The sequence below is a fragment of the Aspergillus uvarum genome, assembly GCF_003184745.1.
Source record: "Aspergillus uvarum CBS 121591 unplaced genomic scaffold BO82scaffold_9, whole genome shotgun sequence".
In the NCBI taxonomy this organism is placed as follows: domain Eukaryota; kingdom Fungi; phylum Ascomycota; class Eurotiomycetes; order Eurotiales; family Aspergillaceae; genus Aspergillus; species Aspergillus uvarum.
This window is the reverse complement of record NW_020291306.1, coordinates 187,994-203,739: the sequence shown is the minus strand read 5'-3', so window position 1 is coordinate 203,739 and position 15,746 is coordinate 187,994. Positions and strand designations below refer to the sequence as shown.

General features: G+C 53.9%; 6 protein-coding genes across 6 annotated transcripts; 1 reads left to right on the top strand and 5 right to left on the bottom strand.

Moving 5' to 3' along the window:
- Window positions 1-335: 335 nt before the first annotated feature.
- On the bottom strand, window positions 336-3,028 carry BO82DRAFT_328809 (putative C6 transcription factor). Its single transcript, XM_025633034.1, has 5 exons — window positions 2,585-3,028; window positions 2,155-2,535; window positions 1,773-2,107; window positions 1,375-1,725; window positions 336-1,318 (listed from the first exon to the last, which is right to left on the bottom strand). Exons 1-5 carry the CDS (start codon window positions 2,951-2,953, stop codon window positions 733-735), a joined length of 2,022 nt encoding a protein of 673 aa, XP_025494993.1. The 5' UTR covers window positions 2,954-3,028; the 3' UTR covers window positions 336-732.
- Window positions 3,029-5,073: 2,045 nt separating this feature from the next.
- BO82DRAFT_328805 (putative monooxygenase) lies at window positions 5,074-6,841 on the bottom strand. The gene is made up of 3 exons (XM_025633033.1): window positions 6,727-6,841; window positions 6,455-6,655; window positions 5,074-6,397 (listed from the first exon to the last, which is right to left on the bottom strand). Exons 1-3 carry the CDS (start codon window positions 6,770-6,772, stop codon window positions 5,313-5,315), a joined length of 1,332 nt encoding a protein of 443 aa, XP_025494992.1. The 5' UTR covers window positions 6,773-6,841; the 3' UTR covers window positions 5,074-5,312.
- Window positions 6,842-7,372: 531 nt separating this feature from the next.
- On the bottom strand, window positions 7,373-8,119 carry BO82DRAFT_276279 (uncharacterized protein; the record flags this gene model as incomplete). The annotated part of the gene is made up of 1 exon (XM_025631142.1): window positions 7,373-8,119. A coding segment is annotated over one exon (747 nt), but the record flags the coding sequence as incomplete, so codon positions are not given.
- Window positions 8,120-10,613: 2,494 nt separating this feature from the next.
- Window positions 10,614-11,665, bottom strand: BO82DRAFT_426641 (uncharacterized protein; the record flags this gene model as incomplete). The annotated part of the gene is made up of 1 exon (XM_025640369.1): window positions 10,614-11,665. A coding segment is annotated over exon 1 (858 nt), but the record flags the coding sequence as incomplete, so codon positions are not given.
- Window positions 11,666-12,031: 366 nt separating this feature from the next.
- BO82DRAFT_399207 (uncharacterized protein) lies at window positions 12,032-12,385 on the top strand (the record flags this gene model as incomplete). The annotated part of the gene is made up of 1 exon (XM_025639087.1): window positions 12,032-12,385. The coding sequence occupies one exon, from the start codon at window positions 12,032-12,034 to the stop codon at window positions 12,383-12,385; it is 354 nt and encodes a 117-aa protein (XP_025494989.1).
- Window positions 12,386-12,624: 239 nt separating this feature from the next.
- BO82DRAFT_210678 (uncharacterized protein) lies at window positions 12,625-15,380 on the bottom strand. Its single transcript, XM_025630687.1, has 3 exons — window positions 15,039-15,380; window positions 14,603-14,973; window positions 12,625-14,542 (listed from the first exon to the last, which is right to left on the bottom strand). Exons 1-3 carry the CDS (start codon window positions 15,113-15,115, stop codon window positions 12,864-12,866), a joined length of 2,127 nt encoding a protein of 708 aa, XP_025494988.1. The 5' UTR covers window positions 15,116-15,380; the 3' UTR covers window positions 12,625-12,863.
- Between the last annotated feature and the right edge of the window lie 366 nt (window positions 15,381-15,746).

Here is a 15,746-nt window from a genome sequence, read left to right as displayed (position 1 = left end):
TTACACTATACACTAGGTCAAGCCTGCTCACGCTTAGGTGTAGCGACTTGTCCGAAGGTGGATTGCATGGTTGGATGGAGGTTTGTTTTGAGTGCTAGACTTGAATTGGCCTTTCCCCGGGATATAAACATGTGCACTGGGCCAGAAAGCTATGTTCGAGGTATTGGACTTCACAGTAATACCAACTATAAAGGTGCATACTGGCCCCCCTGAGCCAGAAAAATACAGTCGGACATCATCAGTGATAACCCTCATCTACAGTAGCAGATCCTGCATGTTGCGTGCCACAGGTTACTTTTCTACCAAGGGAATACGCATGTGCTCTAAACCGCGGGCCTGAGTGGATAGATGAAATCAAATTCAGAGGCTCGCTACCGCTAAATAATCATATTCTTAGACTCTCTGGGGCTTATTCCGCGCCGACAGGGAACCACGCGTGCGACAGACCAAACCAAGCATGCTCGTGATTTCAAACGCTGCATGTGTTGCGGCCGCCCACGCTGTGCAGCATAGAGAGATGTATGTCTGTAGCCATCTGCCCCCGTGTTTCCAACTGTGGCGGAATTAGTGGATAACAGGGATGAGTTGCCATAATGGAGCCCCGTACTTCAGTCGAGATGTCTCGCTGGTGGAATGAGCCGTACTAACCACGAATGAAGAGCTCTAGCCACAGGGAGGTGATCTCCATCTATATCTGATCAGGATAATGAGATAGCATGTGCAAGCAATCCATTACTTCTCATTGAGAGAGTGTTCATCCATAGCATCTATCAAGCTCTGCAGCCCGTGAGCCCGGTGCTGAGGACCCGCGGCGGCTCCCTGTTCTTCGGACTTGGGAACATGATACACAACATAGTCCGCCGCCAAGGATTTCACGTCCGTCGCCGTCCAGCGATTCGTGTTCAGCTGTTGCATGACAGCTCGGACCTTGGGTGAGATGAGGAAGGGGTCGGGTTTGGTAGCCTTGAGGACTAATTCAATGGTTCGGAGGAAGGCCGTGCACAGTCGACCCCATCCGAGACTCATGTGCCAGAGACCGACCACGCAGCTTTCCAGGACGAGACTCCACTTCGGATCTTGAGGGCGCAGTTGGGAGACGGAATGTACGCCCGCCGCACAGAAGTAGTGGAGCATGACGATCGGCAATGATTTGAATCCATGGCAGGTCTGGAACAGCAAGATGAGAGATCCGATGACACCCATAGCTTGTAATTTGGCAGCCTGGGTGTCAAACTCTGTCTCGAAGGGATTATTCGTCGCATTAGAATAGAGATTAAAGATCTCGCATAAGGAGACCACTGTCGCCTGATAGTACATGCTGTCACCACTTGGTAAGTAAACGCATAGATGAAGCGCAAGACCACCCAGACTTACTGTAGTATGAGAATGTGTGGTGAGGTATTCTCATCCGGGGTGATGGTGGAAGGTAAACTGGCCCGCCAATTTAGAAGCTCCCGGTAAAACTGGAAGCCGTACTCCCAGTCATGTTGATCCAGAGGTGAGTCTGGAAACTTCAACGCAAAAGCCGCAATATCATTGACAATCATCACTAGACCACCTCGAGCTCTCGCGGCCGTATGCACAAACGGCCTGAAAATAGGAGTGAGAAACGGGTATGGACTCCATTCGTCGCCATCGTCTAGCGCTGCTGCTTCGGTTGCTGAGAATCTGACGGAGGGTGGTTGCTTCCAGGCCGCTTCTTTCCGATACACTTGCGCCGCCAGCCTGTACTGCGTCAGCATGCATGGTGGGTCATTTGGAGGGGAACGTACGCTTGAACATCAAACACGGCCCATGCGACTAGTCTATGACACCTGCGGAGCGACTCGACATCCTCGTCGACATTGGCTTCAAGAAAAGAAGGACGCTCCTCATGGAGCCTTAAATCTAAACACAAAGCAGCGCCATGCATAATGTATCGTGTGCCCATTCGGTCCAGCCCAAACGTGCAACACAGCAAGCCAATCATGATGCTTGATTGCGCTGTGGGGAGACATTTGATTTCTTTCTCCATGTTCCACAGACGTTGCAGGGCCGAATATAGCTTCTGGCCCAATGCCTTCTCCTCCCGTCGATCTGTGAGTCGCGCCAGATGGTAAGAGAAACTCTATCATCCAGGTTAGTTGGTGTCACCCATGCGAAACATAACAGGACTGGAATTGCGATTACACAGCCGAAGAGTAGAAGCGCGTGGACCAGAAGAGGCGAGCAGAACCTCGTCTGACCGCGCTCCAGGTCCTGCAGGAACAGCTCCTGGTCGATGAGGTGCCACGTCGGGTTGTCCCAGGTGAAGTACAGAGACAAAAGATGGCTGGCAGTGGTGTTGTCTACAAGGTCAGTCCAGTGACCGATATTGGTGGTTTGTATCGGGGGACAATCCTGCAGAGGTTGAGTCGCGCTGGCACGGTTAGAGGCCAGGGTCAGGTGCATACGGGCCAGTGATATACCCGGAAGTGGCTGTGGCAGATGTTGATCTGATAACGAGCGGGCGGTCATCAGCGTGGAGAATGCTTCTGTGTTCCCTTGAAGGTGTTTCTGCGACTCTAAGCAATCTGTTTCTGGACTAGTGCGGGAGGCCACTCACACTAATGATTTCCTCGATTGGTTTGATGTCTTTGCGGGCGGTTTCGGAGATGATCTCCCGCAGCAAAGACTCATATGCTGTGACTTGGGAGCGGACAGAATCCAGCTCCAGCTGCTGGCGCTCACGCTTTGACCCCGCATAGTTACAGTCGAGCTCAAGACGACTACATTGCCTACACACGGGTTTGCGACCGTCACACTTGGTCTTCCTGGCCCGGCAGGCCACGCACGCACGGGCAGTGCGCTGTTGATTGGACTTGAGCGATGAAGTGACCAGCCGGGGGATGGGCAGTTTGCCCTTGTGCGCGGCAGCAGGAACAAGGCCTTTTACGGGGTCATCGGCCGCCCCGTGATCAGCGGATTCCTGCATGTCAGCGTCACAACCATGAAGGGAAGTGGAGCGGTAGAGGGGAATCAATAGGCGAAGAAGGAGAAGGAGAAAAAGGAGAAGAAGAGAGAAACACTCGAAAAGGCATCAAAGTTGAATGATAACAATGGCAATATTACACCCTGGCATCCAGAACCGCCGCCAAAACTGGATGGATGATTAACACATGCCAAGACATGCCGGATCCCCGAGTGGAAAAAAAAAAACCTGCAATGGCTCAAAAGTTCGTTTGAAATAGCTGATTAGCTGCCGAGCAAAGGAGGAATTTTCCGTAGGTGGTAGTAGGGTGAAAACTGGCCTATTCGGTCCACACGTACACAGTAACCAGCTGCTCGGGTCCCAACATTTACCATCTTGGCAAAAATCCATCGATGACGTCCTCGGCTTGTCTGCCCGCATTCAGCTCGGGATTTGCTTTTTTTTTTTTTTGTTGTTCGCGTCCTGCCATTAAGATAACCGTCTCTAAGTAAGGGCGACAAATAGTCTTCCCCTTGAGAACTCTTCCCTTCAAGCTTGGCGGTATAGTCATGACTCGTGAAGGTCATCTAGACCAAGCGTGTCAGCTCAATCTTGAGAGATACCCCAGATCGTACCTCAATCTGCCAAGTTGCCCTGAGATCGTCTCCACAAGATTAATATTCCCACTTAAGGTAGAGCACTGGAAGTAAGCTCAGTTAGCACAGGTGGTGAGGACTATACCTCGACTTGACCCTACAACCCAACCCAACAGAGCCGGGGGTGGTTGAGCCACATCTGTGACCCACCGGCTGCAAGGGTAAAAAGTACCACTGCCTCGCATTCCCCTCTACAAGACCATCACCCTCAACAAAGCGTGATGCCGAATTAGTGCATCAAAAGCGAATGCAAGCTATCGCGGAAGACCATGCGACTAGTGCTTCAGGAGCCAAACACTAGGCTGTCCTTCCCGCCGGATACTTCCACCGGCGCCAATCATTATCGGGATTGGGGTCAGAGATGAAGCTCCCTGACCAGTCGGTATTTTATGCCGTACTTGTTGAGGGGTTGTCAGATGTCTTGGCGAGAAGCCACTTCGGAACTATCAACTGCCGGCCAGATCCAATGAACGCGCAGAAAAAAAAAATGGTTTGGGTCAGGGGGGGCCGCGGATAAACCTCGCTAATGACTCGCTCAGTGTAGCAGTGCTGCAGTGGTGTTGGAGAAAGAGACCTGGAGAGACCCGAGAGACTCCTGCCTAATTGATCTTAGTCTGACCCTTAAAAAGCGGGATCCACCACTCAGTATGGCACTATACGAGCCTAATCGGGATGTTCGTCACTTAAAACTTCTTCTTGATTGCAGTGGGTGGAAGTGTGGTTGTGCAATGATTGTGTTACCCGACCGGTAGGTAGTATGGCGACTGTAGCCGCATGGCTGCTGTCATTCGAAAGTTAAAAAAGGCCTTCGAAGTTGGAGTAACTACTCATGTCAAGCATACTTAGTCTCTGCGCTCATATGTTCCAGAGTGCATTTACCGGCAATTGGGTGATGTTTCGCAGAACACCTCAGCTCTGATTGTGCGCCGCCGAAAGGTGCCGGCGGAGCGGTCCATATTGCGGAGGTTCGATAACCAGGCACAGTGGGACACTGCACGCTAATATCATGATCCTTGCCAGACTAGAAATTGATCTTGGTTCCCAATAAGGATTGAACGTGTTTGACAGAAGGTGAGCGAGGAGTGAGTCAGGTTGTCCGAAGTGGAGTGGAACAGGAGAGAGGAAGTTGGGAAGAAGAGGCAGATGGGGGACGAACAAACAGAAGACAAACAACTACCCCAGGTGATGGTGCTTCCTCTTCTGCACCTCCTCATCTGACACCACTTCAATGCTGGATACAGACTGGCCATACGGTCCTCACAAGCATTACGTTGTCCCACAATAGGCATTCTAGCCATGCAAATCAGATCTCCCCTTAGGACATTGGGTACTAACTAAACAACGACACGATAACTGATACAGTACTCAGGCACTTGCGGGGAGCAATCCGGGGTCAATAGCAAATCCCTGCTATAGTTTCCCCACTACTCTACGACAAGACATACGACCCACGAACTAGCAGACGAGGACCAAACTTAAAAGGATCATAAATCATCATTGGATGTATCGGACAATGCTAATATCGCTTTCCACCAAAGAAAACACGGGCATCAGACCAGTTTGGCTTCACGACCTGATCTTTTTATCACACGAAGAGAATTCCCCATCAGCTCTATATACAGAGGAACAAAAAGAATATACAAAACATGCAAAGGGGTGAATGGAACACTGGCAGCCGGGCCAAAGACACACACACAAAGCAACAGGATGAAAGTGAAAGGAGAAGCTTACGCCGCGAACAGCTCATCGAAGCGCTCCGTGGCTTCCTGGGTGACATCCACACCATAGATCTCGCGCTGGACGTCGGCGTCGGCCCACTTGTCGGGGACGGGGCCCTTGCCCGCGCGGAGGGCGGCGAACTGCTTGTCGCGCTCCTCCTTGGCGGCGCCGTCGCCCAGGTGCAGGGCGCGGCCGGAGGCGGCGGCCAGCTCGACGAGGGCGTAGGCGCGGTCCTTGCGGATCTTCTCGTAGACCGTGAGGGCCTTGTGGATCGAGGCCGGGGTGGTGTCGGGCAGCTGGGCCAGGACCTTGCCGATGACGGCGCCGTCCTCGATCGCCTGCGCGGCGCCCTGGGCCAGGTGCGGCAGGGTCGGGTGGCAGGAGTCGCCGACGAGGGCGACGGACTCGTGCACCCAGGTGGGCAGGGGCTCGTGGACGCGCAGCTTCCACTCGCAGACCTCGCCCTCGGGGACGTAGCCGAGCATGCGCTGCACCATGGGGCAGAAGTCGCCGAAGACCTGCAGCATGACCGACTTGTCGCCGCGGGTGGTGTAGGTGGCGTTGGTGGCCGCGGCGAAGTTGATGTCCGGCTGCGTGGTGGACAGGTTGTAGATGGTGTTGTTGGAGACCGGGTAGGCGATGATGTGGCGCTTCTCGCCGATCCAGCGGGTGACCTTGTTGCCGCTGATCAGGGCCAGCAGCTCGGGGTCGTCCTTGACCTGGTCCTTGTGGATCATGATACGGTACGCGGCCTGGTTGGTGTCCTTGACGCCGGCCTGGATGCCGAGCAAGTCGAGCATGGCAACCCGGGTGTTGGACTTGATGCCGTCGGCGCCGAGGAGGACGTCGGCCTCGACGCGGTAGGGCTCCTGGGTGCTGTCCCGAGGAACGGCCTGGAAGGAAGGCTTGGGGCCGAAGGTGACATCTTGGGCGGTGGTAGCAAAGTGGAAGCGAATGGCGTCGGGGTGGCGAAGACAGCCCTGGTAGAGTCCGTTGGCGAGAGAGGACCGGTGACCAACCATGTGCGGGTAGCCATAAGTATCCGCAATGTATTCCAGCGGTACGTGGGCCAGTTCCGCATCCGTCGCTCCAACTGCAAGGATGGGTCAATCAATCACTCATTCATCTACTGAGCAGGCATAAAACATACCCCGGACGCTGGTCTCAACAATGTTAACAGCCTCGGCCTCAATTTGCTTCCAGACACCCAACCGGTCGAGGACGCGGGCCATGTTTGGGGCAAGTTGGATACCGGCTCCAACAAAGCCCAGGTCATGAGCCGTCTCATAAACGTCGATGTTCTTGAAGCCCTCACGGGCCAAGGCCAGAGCGCAGGTGAGGCCACCCATACCTGATTTTGAAGTTAGTTTCGCAATCTTGACGTAAAGATAGGGCTGAAGGGAAAGCGGGACCGCGGCATACCTGCGCCCAGAATGGCCACCTTAAGATCCTGCGGAGACTGAGCCATTGTGTGAGAGGAGAGATAGAACAATAGTAAAGAAGAGAGGAGAGGAGAGGAGATGGTTCTTGGACGAGTGACACAGTTGCAAAGGATCAACTCTTCGAAGAGGATATACTGGGATTTAAATATGGGATGGCAGCCGGCAATCGGACAGGAAAAGGCGGAGTAAATCTTATCCGCAATGCTTTTCCACCCCACGATTTCCCACATTCCATCCAACGGGGGCCCTCGACCTGCGCCTTTTGACTTCCGGCCAGCCCGCAGAGGCGAATTCTATGCTGCTTTCCTCTCCGGTGACTGGTTTCGACTTCCCCCCAGCTTTGGTGCAGATGGTTCATGACTTCCCCACATATCGGTAGCTGTGCCCCGTGGGGCGATTCAGTCTACTCCCGGGGATGAGATTATCCTCCCAGTGACGCGGACACCGGAGATCCATGCGATTACTAATGATTGACGTTAGTTATTGGGCTCGTGAAATTAGTTATTAGTATTATCCTAAGTCTGTATATCGGTACATCGGTCAGAGAATGGAGTACTCCGTGATCAACTAACACCAAGAAAAGTGACGGTGGGGAGGTGACATAAGTGATCGCCCATCTTTTATCTTTAGAAAGCATTGCCCAGCTCCCCGACAATTTCACCCACAGGCACTCCGACAGCCGGCAATCCCAGGCCAGACACCAAGGCTGCAACATCGGGATCCAGCTGGATCAGCAAGAGGCCACCGTCCTCACCCACCACAGTGAGCAGGCAATCCACCACCGGTCCCAAGTCGGCAATCAGGTCGCCAACTGACGCAGCCGACCGGATCACTTGGCCCACACTGCGCCCAGCCTCGTTCAAGCCCAGGTTGATGAGGAGCTGGGCCAAGGGGTTGCTCAGCCGGATCAACAGTGGTTTGAGGTCTTCCCCGGTGATTTGAAGGATGCAATCCACCACGGGTGCCAGTTCCTCGAGCAACCCGGCCGGCTTCGCGACATCAGTCCGACGCTTGAGGCTGCTGCCAATCTCGCTCAGGATGTTTCCCACCGGTTGAGCGAGCGCGTCAAGGCCAAGCCCGCGAAGAAGATCAGCAATTGGGTGGTCCAATGCGATCAAAAAGAAACCAAGACCCTTGCCCGTCACGATGCAAAGATTGTCGACCGGCTGGCCCAGATCCGACACCAGTTCACCGATACTGGAGGCGCTTCTGAGGATGTTTCCTACGGGCTGGGACAGGCCTACCAAGCCGAGTCCGGCCAGCAGGTCAGCCACAGGGTCGCTCAGCTGGATGAGCAGTTCCTCCGTGCCGCTGCCTACGACCTTCAGCAGGCGATCGGCCTGAGGACCCAGATCCTGGATCAGATGGCCTGTGCCGTGGCAGTGACCGATATCACATGACGAAGATCCCGACGGGGTTGAGCCGGGAGTTGAGCCGGGAGTCGAGGAGCCAGGTCCGGAGGGAACGGTTCCAGATGGTTGAGAACCGCCGGGTGCGCCCGGGGAACTTTCAGGACTGGCTGGACCAGAGGGGTTCGAGGGGCCAGAAGGGCTAGAAGTACCCGAGGGGCCAGGTCCAGAGGAGCCACCAGGTCCTGCCGGGCCTGCCGGGCTGGAAGATCCGGAGCCACCAGGAGCAGAAGGACCAGACGGATCAGAAGAGCCCGGGGATTCAGGTAGACCGGAAGGCTCTCCAGAAGGCTGAGCATTCGGAGTAGATGATACCACCGGCACAGTAGCGGAGGGAGCGGGCCGGAAGCCTGGAAGAGTGGCAGGCTGGGAGGAAGCAGGCGCCGGATTGCCGGGGAAAGAAGGGACACCTGAGGCAGAGCCACCAGGGGAGAGGGACGCTGAAGGAGCAAGAGACGCGGACTCGGGGACAGGCTGCGGGGACTCAGAACCAGAGCCACTACCGCCATTGGGCTGGCAGGTACATTCCCCGTCGCGAGCGTAAGGTTGGCCCACAGGGCTCGCCACCGTGCAGGCGGCCAGGACGAGGGCCGTCAAGAAAGAGGCCTTCATTTAGGAAAGAGTGTCTAACGTGTGGTCGACAAGGGCAAGAGAATGACGGGTCGACAAGTTAAGAAGAAGAGAAAGGACAGAAGAAAATGAAGGGAAAGAATGGTTGACCTGCTTGTTCCGGGATGATGGAGATAGACAGTCCGGTTGGGGGACGTGATATATATACCCGGTCCCGGCCATCGAGGGCGATTATGAAGATATTCAGATTTGGACAGAGTGATCGCAAAAAGTAGACCTGAGCTGATTAGCTGCCGCCACACAGGCACTATTGCCCGTCACAAAGAGTCACTTCATCGAATATGTTGATCCATCACGGTGATCGGCACAAAGCTGACAGTTAGTGAGGGTAGAGCGAAAACCAACTCCACGATCTAGATTCATTCGCTGACAGGCCCTTATCGATCGGAAAATTCTTATCTAGGCTCGGACCGATAAGAGTCTATTCAGGTAAGCGTAGATGCACCTGACCCTCGAAGAAAGGTTGGGTGCAATCGGCGAAAAGTTCTTGCAAGGGATTGCGAGTGAGTAATGGGTGAGGGCTAGAAGATAGATTTGGTATTCGCATTAAGGAGAAGACGTACTTGATCATGAATCCTTGTATCCCGTCCTTCCTTGGTATGGAACCACAATGTGGTGAAATGAAGGGTCGGGCTTGTATTCTATCCAAAGTGGCTGTCGATGGTGGATTGCCGGGCTTCGCTTGACTGAATCAACCATCCCCGTCAGGATAAGGATTGACCTGAAGCACCCCTACTCAGGGTGTTGGCCATGCAGGAACCAGGATGTTGGCTGAAACCCGTGGCACAGTGGCACGAGCTCTTTGTCTGGAACCCCCTCGAGCTGAGCCCTAATGCACCGCCTGCATCCCGCTATTGATCGCCCGCAGAAGCGCAAGCAACCCTTTCTCTAGAGCACAAAGACCTTCGTGATCCATATCGATGAAAAGGGTACATGTCCACATAGAAGCTGCTCTGTACGATATTATTCTCATTCACCCTCCTTCTCCCGGACGGCGTAATTGAGTCCCGACACGAAGTCGTGGCTGGCAAGAAGGCAGAGCCTAGATTTGGAAGCACTTCACAGGTGGAAAAAGGCCTAACATAGGATGAATTAATAGGGCAAGAGTCCACAAACAAGGCGGAAGACCAGCTGATTATTGAGTCTGAGCAATATGATAGATAGCACAGGTCATAACCGCTCAAGCCGCGAGTTCCAAGTGTCCCTAGGAAAGCACAACCTAGAGATTTGAGACACATCCCTATAGCCACCACGATATCTCTTTGCTATCAGCCGAGTTGAACCTCATGCTGCTTGGGCGGCCGGAAGAAAAACTAACTCCTAGGATTCTGTTCTGCCTATCCAGTACACCTTCCACTCCTTCGAACAACAGATCCTGAGTTCTCACAACGCCCAACAAACCAGACATCGGCACCAACATGCGTCACCATGAAACCAGACGCACGGAACAGGCCTCCGCGACGGTGTTTTTCTTAGTCACTAGACGGTAAAATGTTGCCGTTTACGGCATGGCACGATACCAGGAAGGACCCGCAGGCAGCGGGAGCGCGACCAACCGCAGGGAGCGGTTCCCGGATCGGCTTACTGTTTGCAGTAAGATAGTTTACGAGAAGTACGGGAGTACGATACGGGACAGTTCTGCCGGGCGGCAGGAGTAATGTATTGGCACCCCCTTCCTGTTATGGAAAGTATTCCTAGCCCCCTTCCTGTTATAGAAAGTATTTCTAGTCCCCTTCCCGTTTGGGGAAGGTGCCAGTGAGGGACTCACGTGGTTGAAGAATTATATAAACGGGTGCGGGGGGTGCGGCGTCAAGATTGGAGAACAACCATGGCATACTACAGGAAGAAACAATCCGTGAAGAGGAAGCCCAGAGGCAAGGGTGACTTGCAGGGGAGGCAGATCAAGGCACTGGTGGCGGCTTTGGTGGAGAAGCAGCTGCGCGGACCGCCGCGCAGTGTGTACGCGAGCATGCAATGTGCGAGGAAGGTGGTTCGGGGGGAGAACATGAGTACGACGTACGACGACGTTGGTCCGTGGATGTGCTACCGGGGTGGACCCCGAGCGAAGAATAAGTATGCGACGCTCCCGATTACGGAGATGATTCCTGCGCAGCGGGGCCAGCAATACCCGCCTAACGATCAGTATCGTGGATTTGACACGGTGTTTATCAAGGGTGTTTCCCTGCGGCTGGTGCTGCAGTATGCGCAGCCGGTGCGGCTCATGGTGTTTGCGTTCCACAATGGAGCACGTCGCGAACTTCCGCTCGAGCTCCGACCGTTCAAAGGAGTTGATGAGGTGGATGGGACTCCTAGCAGGTATGAATTCGAGACCCTTACGAAGACTCGTTTGCTCGGTGGTCGGAAGGATTCCCCTCGGCATGTGGACTGGCACGGTGGCCCGTTCAAAGTCAGAGAGGTCGCGGGAGGTAAGGATTGGTTCAGTTCGGATGGAACAGCGTTCCGGTCTAGGATGGACCGTCAGTCGGAGGGGTATCCAGTCGGAGACATCAATTGTCGGTTGAACGGTCGGAAGGAGAAGTCCATAGGAAAGGCGTGTTCTCTCAAGTTCAACAGTGGTAATATGCGCATATCCCAGCCGGGGGGGCCTCATGTCTTGGTGCCGTGGACGGGGTCTCACCATCAGGAGGTGGACCTTTAAATGGTGTTGAACAAGACGGAGCGGCATCAGCGGTCGACGGACTCGAGAAGAAGTGTGAACGAGCGGCCCTTGGAATTGTTTATTGGATTCGATTGCCCGCTTGGCGGCACGGAAGAGGGAGTGGAAGCAGGAGTGATTACAGGGCTGACAATGGAAGTGTTTCACAACTAAGTAGATTGACAGGATTCATGGATTTAGTTTCTTTCTTATTGTCATGGGCATGAGAAAACTAATGGGGGGCCCCAGGCAATGTGGTGGAAGAGTTTCCAACTTCTCCTTTGCATTTAAGTGGTTTATATTATGATTGATGATATATACAGCTCCAGTTGGAGTCAGTACCTTCTGCAGCTGCCCTAATAGGCTTGATCAACAACCTCTACAGGTTATCCGGGATATATTTATATCGAATGATAGCGGGCGGCTTTGACTCTTGAAGAAATCTGCACGCGACGACAAGTAGTTTGTAGTTGGTAAACTTCGGGATCTTACCTGCGACAAGCTCTTATCAGCTTGTAATGGACTTGACCGGTATACTCTGCAGAACACTCTGAAAGACAAAGCGGAGCTCTGGAAGATTGACAACACGAATGCGTAGCTCTGCGCCCTCCTCCTCTCCACGGTCCTACTCCCTACTCCCCCTCCCTCCCACCGAGAACCAGAACAAAGTCCAAGCTCAATGCCCTGCAACAGAGCACCTCAATCTCGCACCTAGCAGCCATTCACCATGGCTAGTACCTCCCACCGCACGGAAGTCGCTGGCCCCTCCCCAGCCCACCCTCTCCGACCTAAAGCACGGAACCACCACCTTCCCAACCCTGTGGTACCGCATCCACGTCCTCCTGCACGACAGGCTGGTCGGGGAGTATGGGCTGTATCCTGAAGGGGAGAATTGGGTGGGGCTGAAGAAGCGGACGTTTGGGTCGAGGAAGAAGAGGAAGTGAATGCGGGCAATGCTTTGGATCCAGTTGGAGGGCTGAAGGGGGTGGATGCATGTTATGTTGGCTTTTTCTGAGATATCTTGGGACTCGGGATCGAGCCTTGAGTCTCGCCCTCTGAGATATGCTCTTCCAAGGGTGTTTTGGTAGTGATTCAATTGACTCTGTGACTACCGACCTCAAGGTACAGTACTATCTCTGGAGAGCCTCGACATGATCGAAGGCCAGACTCGTTGTGCTACCATCCTCGCGGGGCAGCAATGAATCTGAGGCTCACAGGATCAGGACAACCTTGCATCGGTCACGTAAAAGTGAGTGGATTCATTGAGGGTGATAGTGTGGCGATTTGGCATTTGGAAAAAAGAAAAACGTGAGACGGCTCTGGGCAATCATGATCGGATGTGACGAGCTCGTTCAAACACCCACGTCCAGGGCTCATCACAAATAGCCTACCCACCATTCCTCCCACAGCTAAGTAGGTCAACTACCTCGGTAGTAGCCGATAATAATACAGTGGTACTGTGATAGCCAATCTTGCGAAATTGAAGTCGCCAAGCCCGGTGAATTCGATCTTGCGAGACAACGTTTCCAAGGCATGTTCTGACCTCAAACCGGGCCCCCTTCCCCGGAGGGCTTTTGCGACGGCCCACATGAAGCAAACGAAGATATGCTGAGAATAGAGCTGACCCGCCGAGAGTTTGGAAATCCGGGCTATCATCGCACGGGAGCGGCCATTGGGCTGGTCTTGAGCGGCAATCCTCCTAGCCCTGAACGTGACCTCTGCATCGTTTGCTTCCTCCGTTAATGCTTCAGTGATGGCATCGTCAACTCCGAGAAGCATCTCTCTGCCCACCGTAATACTGAGACCCTCGGACGAGTCTTCCGGCGGAACTTGGTAGATCCCCGCGTCGCTATACCTTCCCCAAGGTATAGTCTCAGAGCTGGGGCCAAGGCTCAATCTGCTGATCTTGGGGACTCGAGCATTCTTTTTGTCGATGCTCGACAGCAACAACGAGATTACAGCTCCCAGCTCTTGCTCGTTCGCCTCCCACATCTCGTTTTTCTCCAGCCTTAGCTGAAGAGGCTCAGGAGGCTCAGGTACCCCCTTGTCCACCTGAATCCACACCTCCCAGGTCCACTGATTGGCTTTTTCATCCGCAATGAAGTCCATGTCACCCGCCAGGCTCTGGGATATCTCAGTAATCGCTTGCGCAAGGGAGCTCGCCAGCTTGGTATGGATGCCTTTGTCATGGGTTGCGCGAGCAAGAGACCGACGGATCTCCAGCAAGTCCTGCGCGCATCGGCAACCCCGAAAGTTTGCAGCATGTAGAGTATCACGATTGCTGTCGCTGTCTTCGCCCGCACCAACGTTGAGAGGAGATAGCATCCAGGTCACGTCCGGATCCGCATCCTCTGACGAGAGGGGTCCATAAAGCCGTGGCGGGCTCAGAGCATACATTTTAGCCACCCAGTCCTTGCAAGAGCCCGCACGGATCTCCTTGGCTCGGTCGGGCCGATCCTGGCGGCGCAAGAAGCTCCGACAAAGGAACATGACCACGGTGGTCAAGAACTGGAGAATTTGAGGCGGCCAATGCAGTGTGGGTAGGGAGATGGCCTGCGAGAGGTATCCCACCGCGATGAAGAAAATGATCAGGGGTGGGAACCGCACGCGCGGAGTCATGCCGCGAGGACGGTGCGAGGATACGACTTCCTTGCGGACTCGCTTGGTGATCACATACGAGGGCTCGGTCGGGTCCTCGTCGGAGCCCTCTTGGAGCCATATGATCAACAGATCGGGCTGTGTGGGCTTCCAGAGGACGTCCTGCGAGGCTCGGTCGATGGCTGAGGCGCACACCACCAACCCCGAGAAGAGAACTACCGTACCTATGCTGAAGACGTAGAAGGACCAAACGTTGGGGCGGAAGCACTCTCTCATTGGGGCATAGAATTCGATCAAAGCCACCAACACGATGACGGCGCCTTGCGAGACGAAGCCCAGGATAGTGAACACCCACAGCGCAGGGAGCCTCCGGTAAGGGCCTAGGTTGAGCATCAGATTCGGCGGGTAACACCGGCGGGGTTCTTCAGTAGGCCTCCTCCGTTGGTCGAGATACTGGTGTCTCCAGAGTTGAAATTCCCAGTCAAGGTCGGTCGTCCACTCGTCTTGCAGAAGTGTCGGTCAATACAACCAGAGGAACTGAATCAGAGCATGTTCCCACTTACGTTTTCGTTCCAAGATTCCTGTGCAGAACTTGGCATCATGGGTTGTATAGAGCCCATGTGGTCGTTGATCCACATCAGACCGGGTGAAGAAGAGCTCCGAGACACAAGAAGGACCAACGACCCGGACAACCTTCTCTCCATCCCATTTTTCGGAGACTTCGTCGGACGTGGAAGACATGAGATCTTTCTCTACATGTGAGGGTTTATCTTCAGCGAGTCCAACGAGGCTCTTCAGAAAGTGCATTCGAGAAGTGCGAATCACGGCTAGCACCGCGAATGGGACCCCCATTGCAAATATCACCCAGTCGAGGACGCTTACGGACTGCGACAGGAATACATTGGTTGCGTCCTTGCCAAATAGTGCAAGCAAGCTAATGAAACACAATTCTTAGCCCATTGATAACCTGCGGGTTGACGATTCATAACAGCGGCTCACATGGTCACGCCAGAGATAAAATCTTTAGTCATAGGATCACCAGTATTGTTGACGCAAAATGAAGGGAGCGGAGCCATTCTGATATGCGTATATAATGAGACGCAAACTGAAGACTGCTTGTAGGATTATCCTCCGACCAGGCGAATGTCGAACCAGCCCCTAGTACCATCTTACCGTCATTATATCCTACCTGAAGAGAGTTGCTGTGGGGGTAACTCACGGTCGAAGCACCTTTGTAATTGATTAGAAGAGTGGAACTGGACCCCAGAATAGAGATGGCCCAGTCGCGAGATTCCGGTAACGGGAGGCAACCACCGGATCGCAAACCTCCAATCCTCAACACAAGCTTCAGAGTTTCCGCGATCACAATGAGCATCGAACGGGCTAGATCGCGTATAACACGAGCAACAACTATCTAGGACACCAGAAGCCTGCGGTCTTCTGGAGAACTGAGCCTCGCTTTGCGTCATGAAGGGAATTCTCTTCTTTGTGAAGTGAAAAAGTTAGAAGAACTAGATACGAGATCAGGTCGAGATCAGCTGGCCCGGATCCGTTACGACTTCATGGACACGCTGTCTGCGCCCCGTTCAAAGGCTCCACAAATGGTTTTAGATTGCTTGAGTATCAGACAGCGAATATCGACAGATCCGTAGAACCATCAAGAGCCAGAACATGGAAACAGTACCATGCAACCTAGGGAACACGATT

Excerpts from the sequence above, each read along its gene's own strand:
- BO82DRAFT_328809 (XM_025633034.1), bottom strand. The coding sequence starts at position 2,953 with ATGCAGGAATCCGCTGATCACGGGGCGGCCGATGACCCCGTAAAAGGC. Across the intron at positions 1,726-1,772 it reads GCCGTGTTTGATGTTCAAGC|GCTGGCGGCGCAAGTGTATC; the intron begins GTACGTTCCCCT and ends GACGCAGTACAG. Across the intron at positions 1,319-1,374 it reads CCACACATTCTCATACTACA|CATGTACTATCAGGCGACAG; the intron begins GTAAGTCTGGGT and ends AAGTGGTGACAG.
- BO82DRAFT_328805 (XM_025633033.1), bottom strand. The coding sequence starts at position 6,772 with ATGGCTCAGTCTCCGCAGGATCTTAAGGTGGCCATTCTGGGCGCAG. Across the intron at positions 6,656-6,726 it reads GGTGGCCATTCTGGGCGCAG|GTATGGGTGGCCTCACCTGC; the intron begins GTATGCCGCGGT and ends CTTCAAAATCAG. Across the intron at positions 6,398-6,454 it reads TGTTGAGACCAGCGTCCGGG|TTGGAGCGACGGATGCGGAA; the intron begins GTATGTTTTATG and ends CCATCCTTGCAG.
- BO82DRAFT_210678 (XM_025630687.1), bottom strand. The coding sequence starts at position 15,115 with ATGGCTCCGCTCCCTTCATTTTGCGTCAACAATACTGGTGATCCTATG. Across the intron at positions 14,974-15,038 it reads TTTATCTCTGGCGTGACCAT|CTTGCTTGCACTATTTGGCA; the intron begins GTGAGCCGCTGT and ends GTGTTTCATTAG. Across the intron at positions 14,543-14,602 it reads AGGAATCTTGGAACGAAAAC|ACGAGTGGACGACCGACCTT; the intron begins GTAAGTGGGAAC and ends CACTTCTGCAAG.